Consider the following 27,508-nt stretch of genomic DNA (forward strand, 5'->3'; position numbering starts at 1 on the left):
ATGCTCTGTCTAGTGGCTGCAGATAATGTGATAATGGGTCGTGTGGCTGGGTAGACAGGGCAAAACTATGTTATTTTCGTCTGCAAACTCACTGATGCAACGGGAGCTCTGTCCATTCAAAATGAGCATGACCATTCCCTCAGGCTTCCTCGGTGCAAAATCGATCCACGGACAGAAGGAAAATGTCAGTTGTTACGTACGCCGACTTTTGTGACATGAAAATTATGGAACCAGGCGGCATACTGTTCTTATACTCGGCTTTTTAATTTTTTTCCTTCAAAAGACATGCTGGAGGTAAAAGTATACTTTTTCCATTGTAGCAAGCTATGGTTTCACTCTTTTCACCGAATGTTATTACAGTTACACTCTTAGAGTCCTTTGCTGCCAACACATAACCTGGTCTATTATTTAGTTGAAGTCCGGATTTATTTACGTCAAATATATTTCCCGGTTTATCGAGGAGGTTGTGCTCTATTAAGATGTTCTGCAGCAATGAAAAGTAGTTGTTTGCAACATTTTGCTTGTTTAAACCACTTGATCCTGCCTGTAAAACTCCTTCCGATTTGCGTATTAAGACTTTTGGATTTCGTTTTAAGATCCATTCCGACCATTTCCTTTTCACGATTAAACTGGTGATGTAAATTACATTTCTCGGTTAGTTTATATGCCACTAAAGCATCCCTTTGCTATTCTTCTCTTCAGCGTTGATAATGGAACGCCAAACTCCTTTGATGCTTCATTCAGGCTCATTCCATTTTGTACTGCTTTTACGGCACCTTTGCATAAGGCGTAGTAAAACCTAGGCATCTTTGCCTGAAACAATGATAATAGAAGTTTTACTTATGCCGAGAAATACAGTTTGATTTTTTTTTTAATCACTGACAAACCAAAGCAAATCGGACCAAACCAATAAAAAAAATTGGACTCAGCCGAATTTGAAACAGTGAAATAGATCAAACACTAGAAATAGATATACGCGTTGGAAAAGGCCTTCATCATATCGCCCTTGTCCGAGTTCACCATTTCTCCCACTTACCTTGGGTGAAATGGTGAATAGCACGGCGAGAAGTTCACAATGTTAGAAGCAACGATTTCTAAGTTATGTTGTATATAAACAGTCTAAGAAGGCAGAATATATCGAAAAATACCTCGCAGAATAAGTTACCTGAAGCAACGTCTACAAATGCATGCATTGTATAAAAATGATTGAGCACCGGAAACAGTTTTGGCACAAATTACTAACGGTTTTTAAAACAGGTCTGATTTTCACAACGTACTCGCTGCATAAATGATAATAAACTGTCGGCATTTAGATTTACAGAGACATCTGTATACCGGGAAAAGAAATAGAGCATTTCATCCAATTCACCATATCACCCTGAATTACCCTATATGATGCTGCATCGGATAAAAAAGCAATAATTTATGTCTAGAAACAGCTGCAGGAAGAAAATATTTTGATATTTCTTCTTGTACAAAACGTGATATTGTTGGAGAGTTGGTTTTTTGTAATTGCTTATATGAAATTAAATCAGCGGTATTTCTTCCTGGCGAATCAGTGGTTTCGTCAACACACACACGTAGAAGTAATTGTCACTAATATTAGTTTTTATATTTATCTATTACTGAAGAGTACGAGTTGACATGGTTTCACTTTAGAGTCAGTTGGAATATTCAATTTACAATATTTTTTTAAAAAAGAAGTTGAAGTTTTCATTGGATAATTTTGAAAGCGGTATTATATTTTAAGCGATTAGTGCATGGCACAAGTCTTCATTAAAAGTATCTTGTTCGTTACCTTCTTTCCACTTTATAATGTTTATTTGCCAGCTCTTAATGTTAATAAATAAACAATAAAAATGATTTTAGGAAAAAAAAATGTTATCTTGGTTCCATTGGACATAGGAGGATTTTTTTTTAAATATAAAAAATATATATAAAAAAATATCGAAAGTTTTTATAAATGTTTATAAGCCAAAAGTCCTGTTTTCAAACAGTTTTTTAATAATTTTGAATGGATGAATGTTAATGAATGATAAATGTTGAACTGTTTTCAATATATCTTAAAATGGAAGCATTAAAGAATAAATTTATAAGGTATTATAATAAGATAGTTAATACAAACTAAAACCTCAAACTTAAATATATTGTGCTCGTCGTTCTTTTATATACAGTTTTTAAAGTCCTAGAAATGGTCGTTGCTTTCAAAAACTGGCCTGCCTGGTCTCTTTTTAAAAACGTATAAGATAATCGTTAAGGTAAAAGATCTATACAATATTATTGTTGTATAGATTATTATATTATTTATAGATACATAATTATAAACCTGTTCGGCAGGTATAAGGTGAATTATAGACGTTTTGTGTTGGTACCTGCGCTAGGAAATGATAGAAAAAAGAAAGTTATTCATTGTAAAAGTATTTTTGTTTACTTTTGTTATGTGTACTAAAGTAAGATTTTTATTACAGGTTTCCCGTACTATAAACCGTGTATGCGGACAGATTCTTAATTCAAACTTTCTACGTTATCAAAATCAAATGCTTCAACGATTTCAAGAGATCAAAGCAAAAATGCCTCGAAGAGAATCGGCCAGACGTAGTCATTTTCTTGCCTGCGAAAGTGATATTATAGAAACTCTACATATGCGATTGACACTTTTGCAAATGACTTTTGGAAAGCATATCGAAAGAAAACATTGCTGCTTCTTTCCTGGCGAAATTTTAGATGAAGTCAACGATATTTTGCATTATATCAAAGTCACTCCCAAGCTGGACTTGCCTTACAAAGTAACTGATGAAATGTTTGACTTATCTACGATGGCCATGGAATATTTTAAGGAGAAGATCGAGCCGAATTTGCCAGAAATTGCTTACTTCAGTTCAGACTTCTTGAACTTTTCCGACAGATTTTCAAGTAAGTTACAATCGCTATTATACAGGGTGATTCTTTTGGGAGTTAAAAAAATTCTCTTAACATAAAGTTATGCTACCTTACACCTAGTTGTTTACTGGATATAACCAATCATGTATCTTTATAAATAGTAAAATTGAAGTACAATTGTTTTAATATTGTTTATTTTAAAGGCAACATTTTGTGAATAAAATAATATTTAATATACCTACAGGGTGATTCAAAACGCGTACTGAAAAATTTCTTAACTTTAATAAATGGATCACCCTATATATTATGACCTCATTAGAAAAAACTTAAAATGATCTTTAAGTTTCGTTAACTACTTCTTATATGTAAATCTAACAGTTATTTATAAACAAACTTTGTTTGTCCTTGTGTAGTGTAGTGTGTTGTACAATTATATGTTTATGACATTTTATTCTTGTCGGATAGGCCGCAATTGACGAAATGCCCCTGAAGATGATCTAGGGATCGAAACATATTAAATGTTTGTATTATGAGTTTTTTCTTGCTCTTTTTTGACATCTGTTTTGTTCTCGATGAACTATTTGGCTCCTTGGCTTTCTCTGCGATTTATATTATTTGGCGAGATTATCATTTTCACTCGTTTTCTCCCTTTGTACATGTTTTCTTTTCGGTTGTTTTTGATTTACTCCAGTCATCAGAGATTTGATCTCTAAAAACGAGACGAACAAGCTAAATTTTGCTGAAAATGTCAATTTTGGGACCCCAAAAAAGTTTACCACTTTAACTCCTGGGCTTCCTCCTAAAACCCCCCTCGTAGGGGGGTAAAAACGCGAGAAAAATCAAGAATCTGTACGCCGTAGAAAAAAATGTTTTAAATAAAAATGTAATTGAGATAAATTTGAAACAAAATGTCTATTATCACTTTTTGTGTAGAATGAACCGTTCTCTCAAAAATAACGCTTGAAGCAACTGGCGATTTTGAATGTAAGTTATAAGTTACGGGCGCGAAATCAATTTTAAAGAAAAATTTTATCATCTCGACGATTTTATCAAAAAGTAAATGAGTTTTAAAGCTTTCATATGCAATTTTTGCATTTACTACAGTGGACATCCTACCCGACACGAATTTGGTACTGGATTTATTGTAAGCAGCAAGGTCAAACATAGTGTAATCGATTTCAAACTATTAATCATAGGATATGTCGAATAAGACTTAAAGGGAAGTTCGCTAATATTAGCAGCCATGGAGCATCCATGCTCCAACGCAAGAAAAAGAGGATGATGAAACAGACATGTTCTATGAGGTACTAGACCGAGAGTACGATGAGTGACCAAAAATTACATCAAAATAATAGCAGGAGACTTTGATGCTAAAGTCGGAAGAAAGAATATATTTTCGCCCACCATCGGAAAGAGAACCTAGACGTAGACTCTAATGATAACGGTCTCAGAATTATAAACTTTGCGATGTCTAAGAACATGGTACTGGCTGGGACACGATTTTCCCATAAAGATATACATAACGGAACTTGGAAATCTGATAATGAAACAATTAAACAAATAGATCATATAATCATCGATGCAAGACACTGCTCTAACTTATTAGATGTTAGGTCTTTTAGAGGAGCGAACATAGATAGTGATCACTATTTAGTTAAAGCACGATTTAAAGAGAGAATATCCAATTTAAAAAAGGGGATCGGAAGGAGAGAAAAAATCGACAATAATAAACTAAAAGATCCCGACATTGCAAATGTATACAGACAGCAAATAGAAGATCAAATAAGGACAAAAAACTTGAAGAAAAAGAAGAAGAAGTTAACCTTCTTCTTTGGGTGCCGTGTCCGTATTAAGACGTTGGCCGTCATCATGTTTACAATTTCCTGAAACCTTTCTCTGTCGGCTTCTGCGCGAAATAATTCTTCTACTGTGGAACCACACCATTGTCTAATATTACGCAGCCATGAAAGTTTCTTTCGACCAATCCATCTCTTTCCTTCCACTTTTCCTTGTGTTATAAGGCGAAGTAGAGGGTATTTAGGTCCTCTAATTATATGGCCGAAGTATTCTGCCATATAAGTAAAAGAAGAAGAAGACATTAACCAACTATGGGCAAATATACGAGATATTGTGTTACAGAAATTGGTTGAAATATTGGCCAAAACCAAGTCAGAAAAAAGAAATCATTTTTTTGATCATGAGTGCGAAATGGCAACAAATAGAAAGAACGCAGGTTGTACACTGAGAAAAAAAGAAGAGTATAGACGTCTTAGAAGAGAGGAAAAACGTATCCATCAATGTAAGAAGAGGGAATATGAACAGAACACTCTCAATGAGATACAAAGTTTATTCGATAAAAATGAAACCAGGAAGTACTACAAATCCTTAAATAATAGCCGTCGAGATTTAAAGCAAGATTAAAAATTTGTAAAGACACTAACGGTGAAATTCTACATGATAAAGACTCAGTTCTTAACAGATGGGTACAACATTTCAGACATCTAAATATAAACGATATTGAAGGAGGTTACAACATAGAAAATCAACAAATTCTACGCCAACTACACAGTGAAGACCCAACAAGAGAAGAAGTGTCAAATGCCATCCTAAAACTCCAAAGACAATAAAGCCCCAGGTATCGATGAAATCTGTTCGGAAATAGTATTCGGCATTACTCTGTTAGCATCTGCGTATAAAATCTTCGGCAATGTATTGTTTGAAAGACTTCAACATTTTACAAAGGATATTGTTGGTCAATATCAATGCGGATTTAATGCTGAAAAGTCAACTACACATCAAATTCAAGCACATAGGCAGATTCTAGAAAAGTTACTTGAATATAAAATAGATACACACCATCTCTTCGTCGACTTCAAAGCAGCCTATGACAGTGTGAAAAGAACTACATTATATAATGCAATGATAGACTTTGGGATCCCACCTAAGTTAGTTAAGTTGACTCAATTAACAATGCAAAACGTAAGCTCATGCGTTAGAATTGAAGGAGAAAACTCTACGTTTTTTGCCATTAATAATGGTCTAATACAGGGGGACGTGCTGGCGTGTCCCCTCGTTAATATTGCCTTGGAAAAGGCAGTCAGACAATTAAATATTAGAATGCATGGAACTATTTTTAATAGATCGATACAAATTCTCGCATTCGCTGACGATATAGTTATAGTGGGCAGAAGTATGAGAGACATGGTGCAGTGTTTTACAAGGCTTGCGGACGCGGCAAGTGAATTAGGACTTGTGGTAAACGAGGAAAAAACTAAATATATGTTGGTTTCTAAAAACCCCCGAAATATGCAACAGAGAATTTGGTTTGCAGAAATAATTTTGGTTACGCGGACGGCCGAAACGAGTCTGAATGACCCGGGATATACTTTCTTGGTTCGTGCTCTTCCATATGTTGTAACTCTTTGGGAATAATGAATTCATCATCACCCATCCCTTAGCGTCCACTGCTAGACATAGGCCTCCCCCATTTTTGTCCATTGTGCACTAGCTTGAGCATTTTTCATCCAATTTCTTGACATTTTCTTGAGATCGTCAGTCCAACGAGTAGGGGATCTTTCTCTATTTTTTTTTGTCGAACCTCCATGTCAAATTCTACCATGTCAAAGGCTTTATGGAAATCTTCAAAAGCCAGAATAGGTGGTCGATTGTATTCGATATTCTTTTCTGTTGCCGTTTTAATGCTCTGTAAGTCATCATTTGTTCCAAATCCGGTACGAAATCCCGCTTGCTCTATTGGCTGGTAGAAATCAAGTTTTTTCTCAAGGTGATTCGTTACTATTCTTGTAAAGAGTTTGTATAGGTGATTAAGAAGACTTATAGGTCTGTAGTTTTCTAATTCATGGGGATCTCCTTTTTTGTACAATAGAATTACCTCAGCATTGTGCCATTTGTCGGGTATATTACTGTCCAAAAGTTAAAAAGGTTTTTTATTTTCTCCTCCGATTTGTGCCTCCGATTTTGATTGCATCAGTAGCTACACAATCTTCGCCTGGAGATTTGTTATTCTTAGCTTTTTTTAGGGCTAGTTTTATTTCGTCTATTGTGATTTCCGGTGAATAATGAATTAATCTGTAATAATTATTTTATTAGATTGAGGCAAACTGAGACATAAAGGTATCGACGTTTACATTGTTTTCATCTACTTGGAACAGTTCTGTTTAAAGACTGTTGAAATATTCTACCATAAAACTTGTTCTATCATGCATTTACAAATCCAAGTATAACAATACTATCGCTGGTTTATTTTTTCTTTTATTTAATTCCTCAAAGAGTTCGTCAAGGAATTGATCTTTGGTGTTTTGTATGTGAGCGTTGAATTATTTGGTAAACTATTGTAATGGTAATTACGTTATCTTATAGATTGTGTATATGTAACTTGTTTATACAGTCACTCATTATCAAAAGCTATTCCTTTCTTTCATTAAATAATGTTTGTGATACTTTGGAAAACTACTATTAAATTATTATCATTTAACATCAGTTATCACTAAAAAAATACTGGTTGATAAATACTTATTATTGAAGTACAGACTTTTAGTAATAATTTTAGATTACTTTTATATAGTTTTATGGTATACTGATTATAAAATATTTTAACACTTTTACCGCCAGCTAACATTAATGTTTGTTATTACGAAAGTGTAACAATAATGTACACTACAATCCATTCGATAAAAATTGTGGTGTACATTTCTTTACAGTTTATGTTGATAACCCACTCGTACTGGGTTATATACGAGCCCTAACAACTATATATTGGGATCACAGAGTTCTATTAAATAACCTAGAGGTTCCTATGATCGTATTAAGACAGAATTGAAGCCGACTGGGCGCTATTTTTGACAAAAAAAATAAGGGGGCAAGAATAAGAAAATTTTTAAAGATCTCGTTTATGCAAGTTTTATTTATTATTATATTAAGATTTTTATCGTGGAATGATGAAGTTTGGGATTTAGTTTATCAAATTAAAATTTATTTTAAAACGATTGTTTTATGCTAAAACAATTACAAAAAAGTTACCTATCGCGTGGGATTAATGTTTTTTTTAGTAAATAAATTTTAAGAAAAAAGAGAAAAAATATTGTTGATTGCTGATTTTTTCACACACATGATTGAGACCTGAATTCAAAACTCAGCAATGACAAAAACTTTGTCATTGGACAGACAGACCACGTCAGCACTGTTTCGAGATTCTAAGCTTTCACCAAGCAGCTTTTTTAATTCATTTTACACTTTTTAGTAAATAAATTTTAAGAAAAAGAAGAAAAAAAAAGAATTGTTGGTTATTGAATTTGGATATTCATTATTTGTATTATATAGTACAGTAATGTATGTATATTAACAAAACAATTCAAAGCATTCAAAGATTTAACATCCATGCCTAAGGCGAAACAACACTTGCATTGTTTAAGGGTTTCAGTTTTAAGAATTTTCGATCCATTGATAAAATAATAGAGAACACTTTTATAAAATATGTCCTTTTTTCTTTTTAAATGAAGAGTATTAAAACAAGTTTACATAAGCCCTTCTTCTGGAGAACACATTTGGCAGGTTAAAACGGCTTCAGCGGAAGAAAGGCCCATAACTTTTTACTGTTGTATAGTATACTATAAAATATATTCTTTGTTGTCGGGATATAAGGTTAGAACTACGCCTGAGAATGCTTCGATGTTACGCGTTCTCTACTCTTCTTTATGGCTTGGAAGCGTGGACACTAAAACAAGTATATCTGAATAAGTTGGCCGCCTTTGAATTTTGGTGTTACAGAAGAATCCTACGAATATCATGGATTCAAAGAATGTCAAACGTGGAAGTAACTAGAAGGGTAGGAAATGAGGCGGAAATAATATTAACTATCAAAAAACGAAAACTTGAGTACTTAGGACATGTGATGAGAGGGCAAAAATACGCATTATTACAACTTATTATGCAAAGCAAAATCCGAGGAAAGTGAAATGTGGGAAGACGAAGAATATCCTGGCTTAAGAACTTAAGGGAATGGTTTGAATGTAGTAGTGCAGAACTTTTTAGAGCGGCAGTCAACAGAGTCCGCATAGCCGTGATGATTTCCAACCTTCGATAGAAGATGGAACTTAAAGAAGAAGAAGTATACTACAGTTATATATTATGGTATACAAAGGTTTAAAATAATAATCAAGGTCTTTGTACAACAAGAAAACTTTTATTTTGTTTACACTACATTATATTTAACATAATTTTACGCTAAATTTCCTCATCATCTGAGCCATCAACATTACTCTCATTGCCCTTTTCAGCCGGTGTGCTTTCTTGAAATAAAAGTTTGTAGAAAAGGTGTAAGAGTAAGGTCAAGTGGCAACGTTTTTGCATATTTAAAAGGGGTATACATTTCCTACAAGTAGGTTTTAGAAGCAGTCAGTGTCCCACAAGGTTTATACTTCAGCACGCGATACTGTTGAATTTTAAACCCAAAATCTTTATTTACAGGCTTTTTAAAAGAATAAGGAAGAAGTGCTGCATCTAGAGGAGTCATGTTTGAGGCATTAAGAAGGAGTTTGTCTACACTGTACGAGATTTTCTAGGTAGAATTTGGGTTCCTTGACATCTTGAACTCTTTTAAAGGCCTGTCTTATAACCCCAAAATTTCTGTCGCACTAACTAAAGGAGTGTCCACGAACAGGATAAATATGTGTCACTTCGACTCAAGGTGTAAGAGTAAGGTCAAGTGGCAACGTTTTTGCATATTTAAAAGGGGTATACATTTCCTACAAGTAGGTTTTAGAAGCAGTCAGTGTCCCACAAGGTTTATACTTCAGCACGCGATACTGTTGAATTTTAAACCCAAAATCTTTATTTACAGGCTTTTTAAAAGAATAAGGAAGAAGTGCTGCATCTAGAGGAGTCATGTTTGAGGCATTAAGAAGGAGTTTGTCTACACTGTACGAGATTTTCTAGGTAGAATTTGGGTTCCTTGACATCTTGAACTCTTTTAAAGGCCTGTCTTATAACCCCAAAATTTCTGTCGCACTAACTAAAGGAGTGTCCACGAACAGGATAAATATGTGTCACTTCGACTCGGTATAGTATTGATATCCAAGAACAAAACCGTAACAAATTCTGATTTTTATTTTGGCCTTCAGCTACATCTGACAGAAAAACAATATGCTTGGTATTAGGATAATCTGCTAATTTATTGTGAATACACCGAATCATCGCAATACACAGGTTTCATCGCAAGTGATGATGTGAAATAGATATTTATTTTAAAAACGAAGGAGCATCGCACTTAGACTGTATGACCGCTCAAATTCGGTTGAGCATTGCCACAACTAAGGATCTGCACTGTTCAGGAGTAAATTCATTCAAACGCTGCTTTATTATGGCTTCAAGTTAGCGTAATGTCTGTTGTGGGTTATTTCTTAGTATTTTTCATACTGTTTCAATGACATTTAGATCAGGACTATTAGAAAGATAAAAAAGGACGTTTTATTGTGGTTTCCAAACCAGTTTTTTGTGGTTTTGCTTGGTAAAAGGCTGTTTTGAAGTATTTGTTAATATTTCGCAGCATTTATATGTACCCTCAATAAATTCAAAACATTCTAATCCTGAAACTGCCATACAACCTGAAATTATCACTCCTTTAGGAAATGTTACAATATATAGGAAATAACAAATACGTCGAATTTTGATTCGCCATTAAAAAAATTTCGAGACCAATCTTCTACCGACCAAGAAAGTTTATATTTTGCTACCTGGCTTACTTTTGTTTTGCTGTTAACAGTGACTTTTCCTTTGTCTATAAGAAACTATAATTTACTCTCTTAAATTGTTGCCTGTAATTCAACCTGATAAAACTTATTTATCTACTTGTGATACGTTCTCGTAACAAATTTATTCTATTTGCATGATTCTATTCAGCTGGAACTTGTCTTACTTCTTCGACCTTTTTTTGGAAACTTGACTAGATTCTTCTATTACTATCAGAAACTTGTTTTGGACTACCCGGGCTTTTACCTTTTTTTATCTAAGATACTTCCTGTTTTCCCATAATGCTTCGTTATATTCCACACTGTAGTTTTAGGAATAATAATTTCATCTGCCACTGCATGGATTGTTTTATTGCAGCAATGATTTTTAATCACCAACTTACGAATTTTTGAATTTGTAAAGATACCACGCACAATTGAAATAACACAGCTATTCACTCAATTTGACAAGAAATTAACTGTAGAATACAGGGACGTTTGTTAGAGTGTCTGGTGGCATTGATTTCGCAGCGTAATTGTCTTAACTTAGTTTTGAGAGTTTTATACTGTCCCATTATTTGGATGTCACTATTTTTTTATCCCAAATTTGTGCCTCTTGTTGGCAATATACTGCTTGAATTTTAGTCGCCCTTAAAAAGGCACTAAAGTTTCGTCAATGCACTCGTTTTCCTTTGTAACGATGGCAGCCTTGAATTTATTTTTCAGTTTGCTAACCAAGGGAACGATCTTCTGCAAACGGTCATCTGTTGTTACTGAATTATCGTTGAAATGCAGCGTTTTCCACAATAACTGGAAGCGATTCCTTGACATTACTTTTTTGATATTATTCACATAAAGATCATTCTTTCACTAGTACAAATGAAAAGATGGAAAATTGCATAATCCCATCCATATAACTATAACCAGGAATCGTTTTATTTCGGTGACATCAGTGTTGTGCCACGCGATAATTTGTGCCCTTTTTTTCTGATTTCTTTCCTGACACTGCAAGGCATAACGATTTGTTTCTTCGTCGTGAAAATTTAAAAAAAATCAAAATCAGTTGAACAAAATAAATTAGATATTTACCATCATGGATAAAAGACAATCGTCTACAAAATATTCGTAGAATTGAAAGAGCGATTTGTTGTAGAAGTTTTCGCATAATTGTGTATGAAAACCTGCAGAATTATAGTCCTCAAATGTAAATTTCTGTAAATTTTCTCTGTTGACCGTCACGCAGACAATAGCTTTATTCATTGCATTGGATACTATTGGTTCTTCTAAAATTTCGGAGACTTCAGAATGTTGGGCAATGACAGATTCTATAGCAGCATCAACATGTTCTTCGAAATTCGTATATTCTTTTTCTTTACTGGTGGACGCCGATACATCTTGTACCAACGGTTTGGTATTTCCGGCCACACGTTTTCTTTTTTATTCTGTTCCGAAGTACTCCATTCATTTTCACTGTCACTAGAATCAGTTAGTTGGTACTCGTCAGAAAGATGTCGCCAAACTCATCCGATTCTTCATCTGAATTTCTTGCCAAATTTTTTCAAGTTTTTGTTGCTGTTTCTCGCGACGGTGCCTTCGCTTGTTAGATTTACCGACAAGTTATCAACAGGAATAGACAAGTCAAGGCGTGATGTCACGTTGGACTCTCAGGCATTTTGTGATAAAAATATTGCTGTTTGTCCCGAAACTCCAACGTGGACTCACATTTTTAAAAATGAAATTTTAACCAAAATTCGCCTTTTAGAGTGTTAGATTTTGATTTGAAAGTTAAAGAAAGTTATAGAAATACTTTTAAAAAAAGTGATCGGCCAATGAAGACATTAAAATTTTCAATATGATGGCACTCAACTTGTATTACGTTTTGTGATTATTTATCATTTAAAATATTGCTATTTAGCATTATTATCATGATCATTTAAAAAATAATAATAAATTAACTGCCAAACACCTGAATTTGTTATATATTTTAATTTGTCCCAATATATAGTTATTAGGTTATATTACAAATAATACTACACAGTAAAAATCTCATGTTGGAATATCTAATCTATTTCAGACTCTTCATCGCTGCTGGTGGAAACGTCGAAAGATAGTGGACACGCGTCTACCGACGAACTAGAAAGCGGAGAGGACATGGTGGAAACTATTCCACAGTCGAATATGGTCCTTCGAAAACGTATTCGCAAAATCAAGCAGGGCATGAAACGGTACAATAACCAACTCAGTTTATTGCGACAAGATCTGAGATCTTGCAAGAAGAAAACATCCGATCAACAGAAACAAATAACTGAACAACAGAAACAGCTGGCTGATCAACAGAAACAGACCTTAGAATATGCTACGCGTTTAGACGAATATGATAAAAAGAATGAAGAAATTTCAAGGAAATTTAGTAAGTACTATTTATCAAGACTATATTTTGATTTATCGAAGGTAACATATGTTTAACACTTTCGCTGCTGGTTTCCATGATACGGAGTTGCAGAATGCGGAATTTTTTTTTCTAAAAATTTTAATTTTTTGGGCTTTATAATTGCTTTAGTACTAAACTGAAGTCCATATATAGAGAATTTAGTTGTTTTTATCAATGTCACGCATGCGTGTCGGACGCACTTATGTATAATTTTTGGTCATGTGCTGACTGACACGCATGCGTGTCAATATATTTTTTACTACTTTAAAAGTTTATTGAAGACAATTTTAATAAAACTCAGTAAAAACAATTAAAAACAAAAGTAAAAAAAAACTTAAAAACTAGATGAACAATAAAAAAAACAAAAACAAATCAAATTCATTCTCTACATCGCTTTCTGACTGTTTTGCCTTGTTTGTCCTTGGCCAAAATTTTGGTAATAATGTGGACTGTTTTAATTGTCGGCCTCAGCCATTTATTCATCCCAATGTTTAATAGTTTTTCCAAAATTGACAATCGGTAGTCATAAAGGGTCATTGGACGTAAAATAAATTGTTTATGTAGCAAGTACGAATTCATTAGCATCAATTGTATGTAATGTATGCCTAACTTCTTGTACCACCTTAATGATTTTCTTTCACAGGGGTAGTAAGAGTTTAGTTGGTCTTGCCGATCGACACCCCCCATATGCTTATTATAATTAAAAATTGCAGTAGGTTTTTCTCTAGGTCTTCTCCTTCTATTAACAAATTCCGACATTTCATTTCCAAATTCATTAGAGATATAAAGGACGTCACGTTTATCCTTCCATTTACCAACTAAAGTATTATCAGAAAAACAAGCAATTCGCTCACCTTTTTTTAGTTTTTTTTTCAATAACGTCTTTGGGATTATGCTTTTTTCTCGCATTTAGTGTTCCAGTGCAGTAAGTACTTCGATTTGTTAATATTTTAGCTAGTTCATAGGAATTATAAAAATTGTCCATGTATACACTATGTCCTTAGTCCAAATATTCCTGAAGTAGCTTTAGAACTACTTTTGTTGTGTGGCCTTTTCCATCGGTATCATCCAGGGCTCCAGTGTAGACTTAAGATTTTAGAACTAAACCACTTGGCTCTGTAAGAATATAGAGTTTTATTCCGTATTTATGACGCTTGTTCTTGATATTTGTCGGAATACCAAGCGTCCACGCCATAGCACCATTGAGGTTTTTTCCAGGATAATAAACGGCAGACATTTTATTATTGAAAAACGTTATTATAAGTCGTACTTTGGACAATTGATCTTGAACTTCTCCACTGGCTGGGTTTCTAGCAAATAATGGTGAGATTTCCAGTAATCATTAAGTCTATTTAATTTGATGGTTCCAGTGTGAACATTTCTTCTCGTGAAACTGGCTTCCAGTTTGTAATTCTTGATTTTTCTCATATATTTTTAGAAAGGAATACCTCTTCTGCATACAAGTTGGTTTCACTAACGATTAAATCCAAAATGTCGTTATCAAATATCATTTTAAAATAATCGATTGGCTCATTGCCACCTGGTGAAACCAAAAGTTCATTTGTTTTTGAATACAAAATCTTTCATATTCATAGAAATATATGTCCGATCAGGAAATAAGTGGTCTAACACAGTTTCGTTTTCGTTGGGAACGTCATCTTGGGTTTGAATCGGCATTACATCTACTGTAACAATAAAAAAATTAATAATATTGTTATCACATAAAATATAAAAACTTACTCTCTCTTTCATCGTCTGATTACTCCTTGAATTTAGAAGAAACGCCCTCGAAATCAGAATCCGTGTTACTGCCAATAGAAAGATTACTGAATAAGTCCTCCTCGTCAGTAGATTCGTATAACAAAACTAACATCTCACTTTCACTTAGTTTATTAGGATATTTCACCAATACTTTACGTTTTTTATGTATTTTGAAGGTCCCGGTACAGAGTCCGCCATTTTAATAAGCCAAAACGGTCTATACGCAAAAGTTCCAAATAAATAAGCCAACAACAACCTTCCACTGCAACAATACATTCGCACTGCTCGAATTATTTGAACGCATGTCCGACTTGACCGCGCTAATTTGCATCCCCTACTCTAGCATGCCCGAATGCCGAATGCTGTCTCATTGGGAAATTCTGAAAACGACAAACATATTTTAAATACTTTGTGCCTTAGTAAAACGCTAACAAGATCTGAAGTATCTGCTGCATACGCGGTATTTAAAATAATCTGTTAAATATAACTGGTCAGATGTCAAGCAAGTATGTCGCCAGCAACTGACAAAATAACTAAGTCACGCATGCGTGACATCTGCAGTGAAAGTGTTAAGATGTTTTGTTTGTAGTTAAGGTATTAAATATGCTCAGAAAAATATCTTTGTTAAGTTTTATGAAGATGCTTCATTTAGGACATGAATGATGAAGTGAATTTTTTTCTAAATCTTCAACTAAACATATTTTTCTCGTGGAAAAAAAGATGTGTGAATTTGATGCCATAAATTTTAAGCCTTTCATAGCCTAAATGGATCTCATTATGGATTCTATTCTAACTAATTCATTTGATTAAATATTGTCTTCACTGTGACACCAGTCAGGCAAATTTTTTAATAATAGACAATTTTATTAATGATAACGAATTGTTATAGGCACACTACTCCAAGAGTTGAACAAATGCAAGACAGAGTTGCAATATTGGAGGTGCAGGTCTCCAACCACTCCCCCATTCTGCAATACATGCGGCAATGCTATTGCTCCTCAACCAGAGGAATTGCAAGCTCTTATGAACCAAGGTGTTAATCCAGAGGGATTAGGTAAGTATTTCATAATTTTTAAAAGCTCTAAAAAAGTGAAAATTAGTTGGTCCTACCGTTTTCACACATTTATTTTCATTTATGGCTGTATCTGCTTCCTTAACTATCATTGTAAGTCTTAATGTACATTCTGTGATAATATTGATCCTATATTATTTGGTATATGTGAACCTTATCCCCTGTTTTTAATGTAAGTTGACTTGTTAATACTTGTTGCTTGTTAATACAAAAAAAATCTTCTAATAATTGAATTTTATCTGCCCCATTCATGAAATTTAGAAGTATTGTATTATGCTGTCAAAAGACCCAGGTTTTGACAGCGTACACCCAGAATTTCCCATCCATGCTGGTAAAACCGTAATTGGGTGGCTGTCATAGTTCTTCTAGAACATATTGATAGCCAACCACCTCCTTAGGAAGTTCAAAAAATCAAAAATAATAGCCAGGAAAACAATAAAGCACTTACAAACTTCTTGAATGACTTTCATATCAAATTTAGTGGCCTTATTACTAAAAATTTACCAATAGAAAAGACAAGCTTTAGCGGACTAAGTACTGGCATTAACATCTTACATAGAGGCTGCTTTTCAACGGAAACTGAAAACAAATTTCTGAACCTAACATCAGCCTATGACACTGTCTGGAAAGAAAGATAATTTACAAGCTTCTAAGTGTGCGCTTATAACGAGGCGCCGAACCTCGATCGGACCATAGTATAGTATCATATTATCATCGCCACGTAAAATAAATGCATTATTAAAATAAACTGCTAGCGTTCACCGTCAACGCGCAGCGCCCAGCCTCGAGCCAGATATCGGACCATAGACTTGGTATTCAAGCTTAGTATTTTTCGATCCTCGAGCCTAGTACTCTACGATCAACACTACGAGGCGCCGACAACGACAACCGACCCTCGCTCCGACCATGGTATCGATCGCCAGATAAAATAAATGCATTTTATTTTAAATGCGAGCGTTCACTGTCAGTGCTATGCTCTAGGCGAGGATACGATGCGATGGTCTCCGTAATGAACGCACCCTAAGAGTGATTCCTTGACAGCCAATGGTACGCTTAATACAGTAGACTCCCTCTATAACGAGAACTGAAATGGCAGACTAATTACCTCGTTATAAGCGGATCTCGTTATATCCAACAACAATAATACTGTGCATACATATGAATATGTAGTTTTCTAAAACATTAACTTTCTATATTGAAGCCATTCGGAGCAATATAAGATGCTAATAAATATTGTTTGAATGGCGTTTTTAAAACAAAGTTGTTTACTTTTATTGTCAATGAAATGCATTAAAACAAAAAAGAGTTGTTTACTTTTACTGTCAATGATATACGCTAAAACAAAAAATCTCTATTCTGTAAATATGTATAAAGCGTATAAAGTTATTTTGTCATTTTTGACTGCTTTAAATTGTCCAGTATTCTATCATATTTTCTAAAGATGTGAAACAGTTTTATGCTTCTTCATTTGCGTTTTGTCCTTGGATAAAGTTTCTGACAACCTTTAAAACACGTGTGAATGGTCAACCCAATACAATGACACTTGTGAATCATAAATTTTACATTTCCGACTAAGAATCATAAATTGTAAGAAGTTCATTGCGGGCGGCCCGCAGTTAAAAAGGATATTTATTTATAGCTACGACCGGGCCAAAACGTAAAAAACACGTTTTTAAATCTTATTTTTTCTCGTTATAAGCAAATTTACTTCGCTATAAAGGGTTATAGTTCAATAGAAATTTCACGGGACATCTAATGTACCTCGTTATAAGCGAAACCTCGTAATAACCGTGTTCGTTATAAAGGGAGTATACTGTATAAAATATGCTGAGTAACAGAAATCTCATAAGAAACTCTCAGCAGAGTAATAAGCAAATCAAAACTCATGAATAATGGGCCTCCACAATGCCCTGTATGAACCCCTTCCCATGTCAATTGGCCCAATGTTAGATTGATAAGAAAATTAAATTTTAGAGAACAAAAATAAAAGCGCAGCGTAAATTTTAGAAGTTTTAATGCATCGAACATTCTGAATTTCTTAATTGTAGAAAATATTTTATAACGTAATGAAAACTATTGATTAAACAGAATAATAATAAATTAAAAAAAAACGCATACAATATGTATGAAAGTGAAAGTTTACCACTGAGTTACATCCCCTTTATTTTTAATGGCATTCACAATTCTTCGAGGCATAGTTTTTACCAAGTTCTGACAAAATTCTAATGTAAATGAATCTCATATTTCTTGCAATTTTTCCTTCAATTCGTTGACGGACCTGGCAGGATGTTTTCTCAAAGCTTTTTTTTATCTCGCGCCACAAACTCTCTATCGGGGACAAGTTGGGACTGTTAGAAACCCATTCCAGAAGTGTATGCCATGGTCTTTAGACTATTTTAAACTCTTTTTTGAGTTATGACAACCTGCGCCGTCCTATTGGAAGACACAATCTTTTGCTGATGTTAAACGGTGTTCCATAATCAGTAAAAGAGATTCTTCTAAAATATTCAAATATCTGACCCATCGATAAAATGTAACTTTACCACACCTTTAGACGACATGTTGCCCCAGATCCTGACAGATGCAGAAAATTTGACTTTTCTCTTCAAAATGAAATTTATTAAAAACAATTCATACTAATTTTTTCAACTATAAAACCTTCTTTGTAAGTACCAAATCCTAATATTTGTGGGCCTCTCGGTGACATGTTGATCTAGAAACGTGTCTTCCAATAACATCACTCCATAAAACGCTTAACTCCATATAATTTGCTCGTCGATTTTTCACTATAATGCGTCTTAATGCCCTTCGATCTGCTTTTCGGTTATTTTACTTTTTTCGCACATTTCTAGGTTTTGTGACGACCGAACCTGTAGGTTTGTATCTTCTAACTATATTTCTTACACTATAGAGTGACAATTGCAACATATTTGCGATTTCTGAATTGGATTCTCCAGAATTAAAAAATATAATAATGATTGAACAAATTTTCTCATTGATAACTTTACCTCGACCCATTGTACAATCCTCAAACGACAAATACTACTATATACATTTGACATTAACTGAATATTATTGTTTTGATGTCATTTTTCCATAGCTACCTCTGGATTTAACGTAATTATGAAAAAATCAACGTATGTTGATATAAGTGAATGCATAGCCAGGGTTTAGTGAAATTTTTTTTATTGTTGACATAAATAAAAAAATCATAAGGGTAATGTTTTTAATAAATATTAATAAAAATGCCATATAAATTAATATAGGAACTTATAAAAACATGCAGAGTATAATTTGTTAATGGTAATCGACTTAAACTGCAAATTCCATAGGTGAGCCAACTGATATGGGAAGGGTCTCGTACTGGCTCCTCTCCTGTTCATCCTTTTTATATCCGATCTGCTAGACTCAAGGAGTCAAAAAAATTTTGCTGTGTAGATGACATAGCTGATCACCAGAGACATAAAACTCTGAAATACCAACCTAAGGAAATTGGGTAAACAATAACTGGTACAGAACTATTAAAATTTATAAATTATTACCAATTATTTTATTTACTGTTAATGTTGTAGGTTTAGCCGTAGAACCAATTTCTGATTTAGTAAACTTGGAAAGTTTAGAAGCTTCTAAAGTGGTCGAAGAAGATTTAAAAATATTAGAAAAGAAGCTAGTTCCGTTGGACCAGCCAAGCACTTCGGTAGAGACGCTTCCCGTCAAAGTGAAAAGAAAAGTCGACGAAGAGGTAATGGACGAACAGCCAAAAAAGAAGACGAGGCGGTTCGCTAAGATACGCAACAAACGCAGTGCAAAGGTTTAAATAGGTTAATTTTCACATTTATTTTCGTTAGAGGGCATACATTTACAAAATATGCTTCATTATCGTAGTTGATGTGTAGCAGACCAGTTGTGAAACAAAAAATATAGATTAGAGAGTTTTAGAAGTTAGGGTAAGTGAACAATTGTTGCTTAAAGAATGAAGGCGACGGGATGTAGAGAATTAAATCAAAATTTTTCTATATACGCACACTGTATGAATCAAAAGTTTGTAGAGGTTTGTAGTTTGAGATTTAGTTCATTAGCGATGAGTTTATCATAAGATAATCTATTTTCTAAAAACTTATTTTATAATTTTTTTTTGCATTAAAATTTGTTAAAGTACTAATATAATTTGCTCTAAGCGACAAAACCCAATATTTTTCCGATTTTGGTGTCATTGTCAACTGTCCTTTATCATCGTTCACCAAATCTGTCATGTATCAAGATTTTGGGTGTAACAAACATCGGCATCATATTTATTTGGAAAAAGACCTTTTAGATCGTTCCGGATTGAGAGGTGCACCATTTAAATAATTTTAAAAATGTTTGAAAACATTTCAATTAACAATATGATCGATCAGAACTTTCATTGATTGGAATAAATGAGCCACAATATAGTAGCATGTTATGCATTTACATATTTTTATACATCACAATAATTTGTGATTGGATGGAGATACTTCTCCTATTCATTGGCAGACACCAAAAGCATATAGTACTGACAGTATGTCACATCACATCATGTGTCATATATTACACTGAACAGCAATTTTTGCTTTCAATGTCAGCTGTCATATGTCATCGGTCAAGATTATGAGTGTAACATTCATTGCCACAATATTTCTTTGTAAAGGGAATTTTTAGATGGTTTTGAGTTGAGATGTGACAAATTTAAAATAATGATGAGCATGTCGTTTGTGATTATCAATATGAATTGTTTATAAGCTAAAAACTTAAATTGTTTGAAAGAAACGAGCCAAAATATATACTTCTGCGTATTATTTTACATGCATCGCGATAATGACTGACTGGAAGGAAATACTTCGTCCTAAAGCTTCCATTGTAGATATTATGGAGTATAGAAAACAACCACTTAATCGAAAAACCCTACAAACATTTATCAACGACCCTAACGACTTACTTCTTTAAGCTCTTATTGTTATGTGATGTAGGGATTTTGACTAAAAACATCGGGAGACTGGTTCCTTGTGAAAATTTTGCCCCCTCCCATCCTTCCTCTCATTTTTCTAGTTGTAGCTTAATCCTCACGCACTGCAACTTTTTCGAAAGCCGCCACCTTTCAAAAGTAACGAATGATATTCTTTTTGAAAATTTGGGGAAGTCCATTATTACATATGCGGTTGGGCAACGAGCGGTTTTTAATATATATCAAAGTACAATGAGTCGAATTTTTCTTATATTCTGCATTTAAAGAGTGTTAATAATCCTTTAAATGATTTACATTCATTAACTTCGTTTTAAAACCTTGTTTGCGTTTATTATAATAATTTTTTGTGAAATTTGTCAGATAAATTTGACGAGATAACAAATTTTTAAAAGGAAAATCAATGATTTGTTAAATAAAGCTTGTAGCAGTAGAAAACATCAATCCCCTGGCCTTTACGTCGAAAAAATTGTACAACACTATGAGAGGTTTCGCCCTATATTGGAACTCATTAGATAGTGGTAGGTCGAAGATAAACTCGGAGACAGGAAGACAGGGCTTTTAATCTACCACAATCTGATGATGAACTTCAATATAGAGTGAAACATCAGAAAATGTGTCAAGAGTCCAATGTTTTTCCAGCTAGGACCGAACGCTGCTCTTTATAAGCAAATTACACAACATATGTGCTTCTGGAAAAGGTATTGTTGGTTGTAACATCAAATTAACGCAAGTTTATGGTTTGCATCTTTTTATTTTCGACTAAATTTTCTCCTCAGCTTAAAATTTTTGTATAAGTTTAACAAAAAAATAGTTTACATACATCATCATCATAATTGGCTCGATAATCCGTTGAATATATTGACCTATTCACAAAGAAGTCGCCACTCCTGTCGATTCCTGGCAACTTCCCTCTATATTCTAACAATTAAAATCTGTAGGTCTTCGTCCACATCATCAATCAATCTCCTTGGTCGTCCTCTGCTTCTTGTGCCCTCTGGTTTTGAAAATGTTAATCTCTTCATGTATTCGTGATCTGACATCCTAGCAATGTGTCCAACCTATCTAAGTATCTGCACTTTAACGAATTTCACAATATCTGGTTCGGTGTATAATTGATATAGTACAAAGTTGTATATTCGACGCCATAGCACATTTTCATTTACGGCACCAAAAATTTTTCCAAATACCAAGAAGTCTTTCATAATTTTGAGATAAGGTCCACGTTTCAGCCCCATATATCACAACCGGTCTTATTAAGGTCTTGTATATATTGAGCTTTACTGCACGTTTTATATTTTTATTTTTTAAATGTTTCTGGAGACCGTGAACAGTTCTGTTTGCTATTGCTATGCGTCTTTTTATGCGAAATGAATCCAGATATGCTCTCCTTCAAGCCATCCTGCAAGAAAAAATATTTAGAAAACGAGGTCAAGGAAGAAGAAGAACATCTTGAAAAAAGAACCTCAGAATCTGGTTCAATACAACATCTGTGCAGCTTTTCCGCGCTGCTGCAGATAAGATAAAGATTGCCATGATGATCGCCAACATTCGTAACGGATAGGCACATCAAGAAGAAGAGCGTTTACTAGCGATCCAAGATATGTGAATTCTTTGACTTGCTCAAAGGTATGGTTGTTAATTTGAATTTCTCTGTTGGATATTTCGGGGGTTTTTAGAAACCAAAATATACCTTGTCGTGTCCGCAAGCCGTGTAAAACACTGCACCATGTCTCTCATACTTCTGCCCACTATAACTATATCGTTAGCGAATGCGAGAATTTGGCTCGATCTATTAAAAATAGTTCCATTCATTTTAATATAATAATTGTCTGATTACCTTTTCCAAGGCGAGGAAGACACGCCAGCGCGTTATCCTGACTTAGACCATTAAGGTCGATTTATAAATATCCGAGCCGTGTCAGTGCCGAGTCCGGGTATTTTTAATGTTATATTTACCTACAACAGCATTGTGGCAGTGTGCCTACCGGGCCGAATAGAGAGGAAAACGTTATTACATATTTCTGTGTAAAGCAGAGTTCAAAATATGGCGGCTTGGATAAAAGATCTCACCGTGTTGGCATTATTACTTGATGAAGAGGAAAAGCAAGAGCAGAAAAGGTGGAAAAAAAGAAGACGGAATGTGCATCATATGTGGGAAAAAAGAGAAAATAAAGGAGAATTTTAAATATACAGAGAATTATTGGACGATGAAACAAAATTTCACGAATATTTTAGAATGGCGCAGTACTCTTTTTTTCTTTTTATTTAATACATGTAAAAGCCATAATATACTAACCGCACAACATCACCTGCTTGTCTGTTTACCAGCACTTGCGTTCAAAAAACAATAAAATAGTGTTTATACAAGTCCGTGTGGTCTGTGTCATTTCCGTGCATCGCCAGTGCCGAAAACAAAAATATCGTTTGGGATTAATTTCAGGCCGAGCACGGACGGGCCCCCTCCGGAAAACGCCAATGTATAAATATACTCATAAAAGCACGTTATTGTTTTTTTTTTGGCGGGCACTGTCAACGATCGGACACGGCACGAATATGTATAAATCGACCTAAACAGAGTAATGCCTCTATAGTTCTGGCACCAATTCATTTTGCCATATTTTGCATACCTTAAGACAATTTTACTCACATCTCAGAGTCTTGATTACTACAATAATCAACTTGACCACAAAAGTGTCTTGGTGACAGTTTGTCCTATTCTGACGATATTCTGTTTTATTTTTCACAGAAACGCTTGATCCAATCACTTGTCATTAAATCAATTCATATATAGACTGGCAACACTGTATATTTTGTAATTATGAGGTAATGGTCCGTTAACAGTGAACGAAGTGTAGTACAGTGTTTATTAAAGTGATTTTTGAAGGCGTTTATGAAATTCGTGAAAGACGTTTATTCCACTGTCGGTGGAATATTTTCGTTTCTCTGTTTGCAAAAGAATTTTAAAACGATTCGTATTTTAGGGAGTTTTAGGTTCAACGTTCCTAGAAAAAATATTGCAAGTCTTGTGCTTTTTCTCTCTGAGATGCAATAACTCTAATAATAAAGTAGTAGAACTAAAGTAAAAACTAAAAATACAATTCAATTCTATTGCGTTTCCAGCAATTCTACTTCACATTTCGTTTCTCTATTTAGCCCTACATTTTTGGACGTAAGTTTGTCTATTCTGCTAATCTCTATCAAGAGCTCTTCCGTTCCTCTTGTTCCTCTATATTTCTAAGATTATCACTCAATGTTATCTGAGATATTTTTTTTTTCGTTACTTTATTTCCACTGTTTTTACCTTACCTACTTACTCTTTTACATAATATCTCACTTGAATTACCTGTCTAAATCATATGTTTCCTTTTCGATCTTTGTTTTCTGTTTGCTTTAAACGGTTGCCTTTCCATGTTTTTGATGATAAGATTTTAGCCTTGAAACTCGAGTCACCGAACTCCTTCGATCGGCTTAAAGATCGGAAGCTCAGCATTCATTCAGTGTCGTATCTCGCGTTGTGCCATTCACGCACTTTACGAAACAGTTAAGGAAGTGATAACTCTACAACAAATATACATTCACGATTGAGATGACTACAGTACTATATTAAAAAGTTTAACTACAATTATAATCACGCGGCTTCGAACGTTCTGTAAGATTTTCTAATCTAAAAACATCATCTGATTCCACATTGTACTAAATTGCTCTCTAGAATCGTAGTTACTTAAGTACTGCGTTTGATTCGATGCAGAGTACTTTGATATATAACCAGTGTTTGATATTCGTCGACTGCATGCAATTTTCAATTAAAATCCCCAAATTTAAGATTCGGAATATCGTCACATTTGACGTAGAAAGTACAATAATAAATAATCAGCTTTAAGAAAATATTGCAATCACTGTCTATTGTATATTGTCAATATCCACTGTATATTTTATAAAACACTAATATTTCGAATAAAAACAACGTTGCGGAAATTTAAGTGGTGTAAAATAACAGCGGATATGTCTCAAGTGTCCATATTTTTGTAGCCAACACAAGATGATGTGTCTAGACACAAAATATGTTATCTCATTCAAGTTTTAATGAATTTTGTTGTACATGAGTTGACGGACAATATTTTCAGGAAAAAGGGGAATTTAAAAAGGATAAAAAATAGTAGGCGTAACCAAATTTGTTTCCTTATGATTGGCATAAGGTAATTGAGGTACCTACTAATGATAATTTTGGATACAGTGCAAATATCCCTTGTACAAAGTGAATCAACGATACAATAAAGAAACTTAATGTATACAGATCAAATTTCCGGAATTTTACTTCCAATTACATATATTATGGCTAGTAAATTAGCATTAAAAACATGTATCATACATCCATGTAATTATATTCCACTACATTTTATTTAACCTTGCTATCTTATTAATTCTACGATCTTAATACTCAGCGTTGCTTCGTATTAAGTTATTATAATTTCATTGGAATTTTTCTATTACACAAGACAGCATTCGCTTTCTTCCATGTACCATCTTATTTGTATTGGTAACTCCAGTTTCAAGTGAATGTTGTTAAAAAGAAAGATTATTGTCTACAAGGGAATGATTAAGTCTATAATGATGTACACAGATCAAACAGTACATAAAATATATTCACACGTAAGAAAAACATCAATAAACAATTCTTACTCTTATACAGATCCTGATTTCGAACTTCCTCATTCTAGAGCAGGGTCGAGATCTGACACGCCCTCTAATCCGTCTACAGCTATGTTACGACCATGTATTTTGTCGGCTAGAAATTGCAAAAAGGAAATTAGAAAATGCCAAGAAAAGTATAGTCGGATAATACAAAAATGTAAAATTTTCCTATAAAATAAAACAATGTGCAGTTTTCGGGACTTAATTCGAAAGTTTTCACTTCCTGTTACGAAAAAACAAGAAAAAACAAATTATGTAGATCAGTGTCATAATAATATATAGGTAGAGCATAAATATATTTATATTCTTTCTACTATGAGCATAAATTAGCTACGAGAAGCAGTATATTAGTTCAAAATACTAGTATTTTGTTCTACCTGTATACTAGTCTCTGTGGAACGACAAGGATTCTCTTGCTTCCTCCTGACCAGTAGTATACAGAGAAAAAAATACTCCAAACTATCCAAAAATCATAAGTGATTGTGAAATATCCAGTACACACCTAAATATGTTTAAAATGTACTCATTTGCTAACAATAATATATGTGAGAAAAAGTTAACTCTATAAATTCTCACCCGTGGACATGGAAGTTATTTTATGGCATCGTTGACTCACCCTGTATGTTCTTTTGAAGATATTGTTTAAGATATGATAATTTCGGTACCTAATTTAGTTGTAATATAAATTAAAATTTTTTACGATCATAACCAAGGTAGAGTTAAGTGAATTTATAGTTTATTTCATATAATATGTTAAATTTTTAATGATAATTTCTTCATCTGTTAGATTTTAAAACGAAAAATCGACTTGGATTAACTCATTCGCAAAAGTTAGAAAAAAAGAACGTAATTTTTCTCATAATTTTTAATACAAAAAATACAGTTTATCCGATCCCCTTTTTTAAAAGAAAAATAGTGTTAAAAATGGACATTCTAAAAAAGATTTTTATAAAATATTTTTGTGAGAAAAATTACTAGATTGAAGTTTCATTTCAATGAAGTGTCCTTTTGTTTATTTTTAATGATTAGTATAGGAGTGATAGTAACTATAAAAAAAGGAAAAAAAATATTAAATTTTTGTCTATTTTCAAATTTATTGTACTATGTACTCTATATTTTATTTACTTAATAAATTATTTGTGTGACTTATACTTCTTGTGTTTTCCAATTGCCTCAAAGCTCAATCCCTATTAAACTAAATAGTAAAAGTATACAGTAGGGCCTCGCTAATCCAGACTCCTTGTTCGGTGATCACTGTAATCCGACCGAGCAATGGGGTTCACGCGCGGGTGTAAGTTCGTCAGTCTTTTGTTTATCGTCTTTCGTGTTGATACAGTGTCAATTTAGCGCACTCGCTAGCATCATGGCGCCGCCACGTTAAACATTCAACATTAACAATAAAAGATAAATTGCAGGTAATAGAAATGTTAGATAAGGTGGCAGCTACCCTATCATTGCTATAGAGGGTTCCACGTTAAGAAAATAACATCGCGGAGATAGGCCCATGTATTTCTTATGGACGATAGAAGCGCGGCGATGCCACGACGAACACAAGCACGTTCGGATTTGTATTTTCGTTTCCACAGACATGGATTAAAATTAATGTTTTTTAACGTAATTGACCAAAAGTGTCCATTCGAAACAAGAGATGAAAAGTAGGGAAAATGATTTTAATTAAATAAATAGTATTTACAAAAGATCATTTTATTTTATATTATTTTAATTATAGTAATTACAGTTTATTGGTTTTTCGGTGAGAATACCATATGCCATGAATCATGGAAATCAGTAGAAACTATAGCTTAATCATGCATTTTGCCGGCTATTAAAGATGAGCAATTAAACGGACCGCTTTGTGTAGCGCGGTTGTCCAGCTATCCGTTGGAATGCATATATCTCATTACTAATTGCAACTTAAAATAATACGGTGTGCGTATGTCAGC

At 33.7% G+C, this 27,508-nt stretch overlaps 1 protein-coding gene across 2 annotated transcripts in view; it reads left to right on the forward strand.

The window, feature by feature from the left end:
• The window catches only part of dmpd (F-box protein dampened), a 41,977-nt gene extending 15,261 nt beyond the window's left edge, over positions 1 to 26,716 (forward strand). For both annotated transcript variants that reach the window (XM_072534366.1, XM_072534367.1), the window contains exons 3-6: positions 2,469 to 2,913; positions 12,700 to 13,035; positions 15,707 to 15,871; positions 19,462 to 26,716. In XM_072534366.1, the coding sequence (XP_072390467.1) occupies positions 2,469 to 2,913; positions 12,700 to 13,035; positions 15,707 to 15,871; positions 19,462 to 19,706 (1,191 nt within the window). In that variant the 3' untranslated portion in view covers positions 19,707 to 26,716. The remainder of the gene's footprint in view (positions 1 to 2,468; positions 2,914 to 12,699; positions 13,036 to 15,706; positions 15,872 to 19,461) is intronic.
• Positions 26,717 to 27,508: the final 792 nt, after the last annotated feature.

This window comes from Diabrotica undecimpunctata, chromosome 6 (assembly GCF_040954645.1).
Source record: "Diabrotica undecimpunctata isolate CICGRU chromosome 6, icDiaUnde3, whole genome shotgun sequence".
Taxonomy (NCBI): domain Eukaryota; kingdom Metazoa; phylum Arthropoda; class Insecta; order Coleoptera; family Chrysomelidae; genus Diabrotica; species Diabrotica undecimpunctata.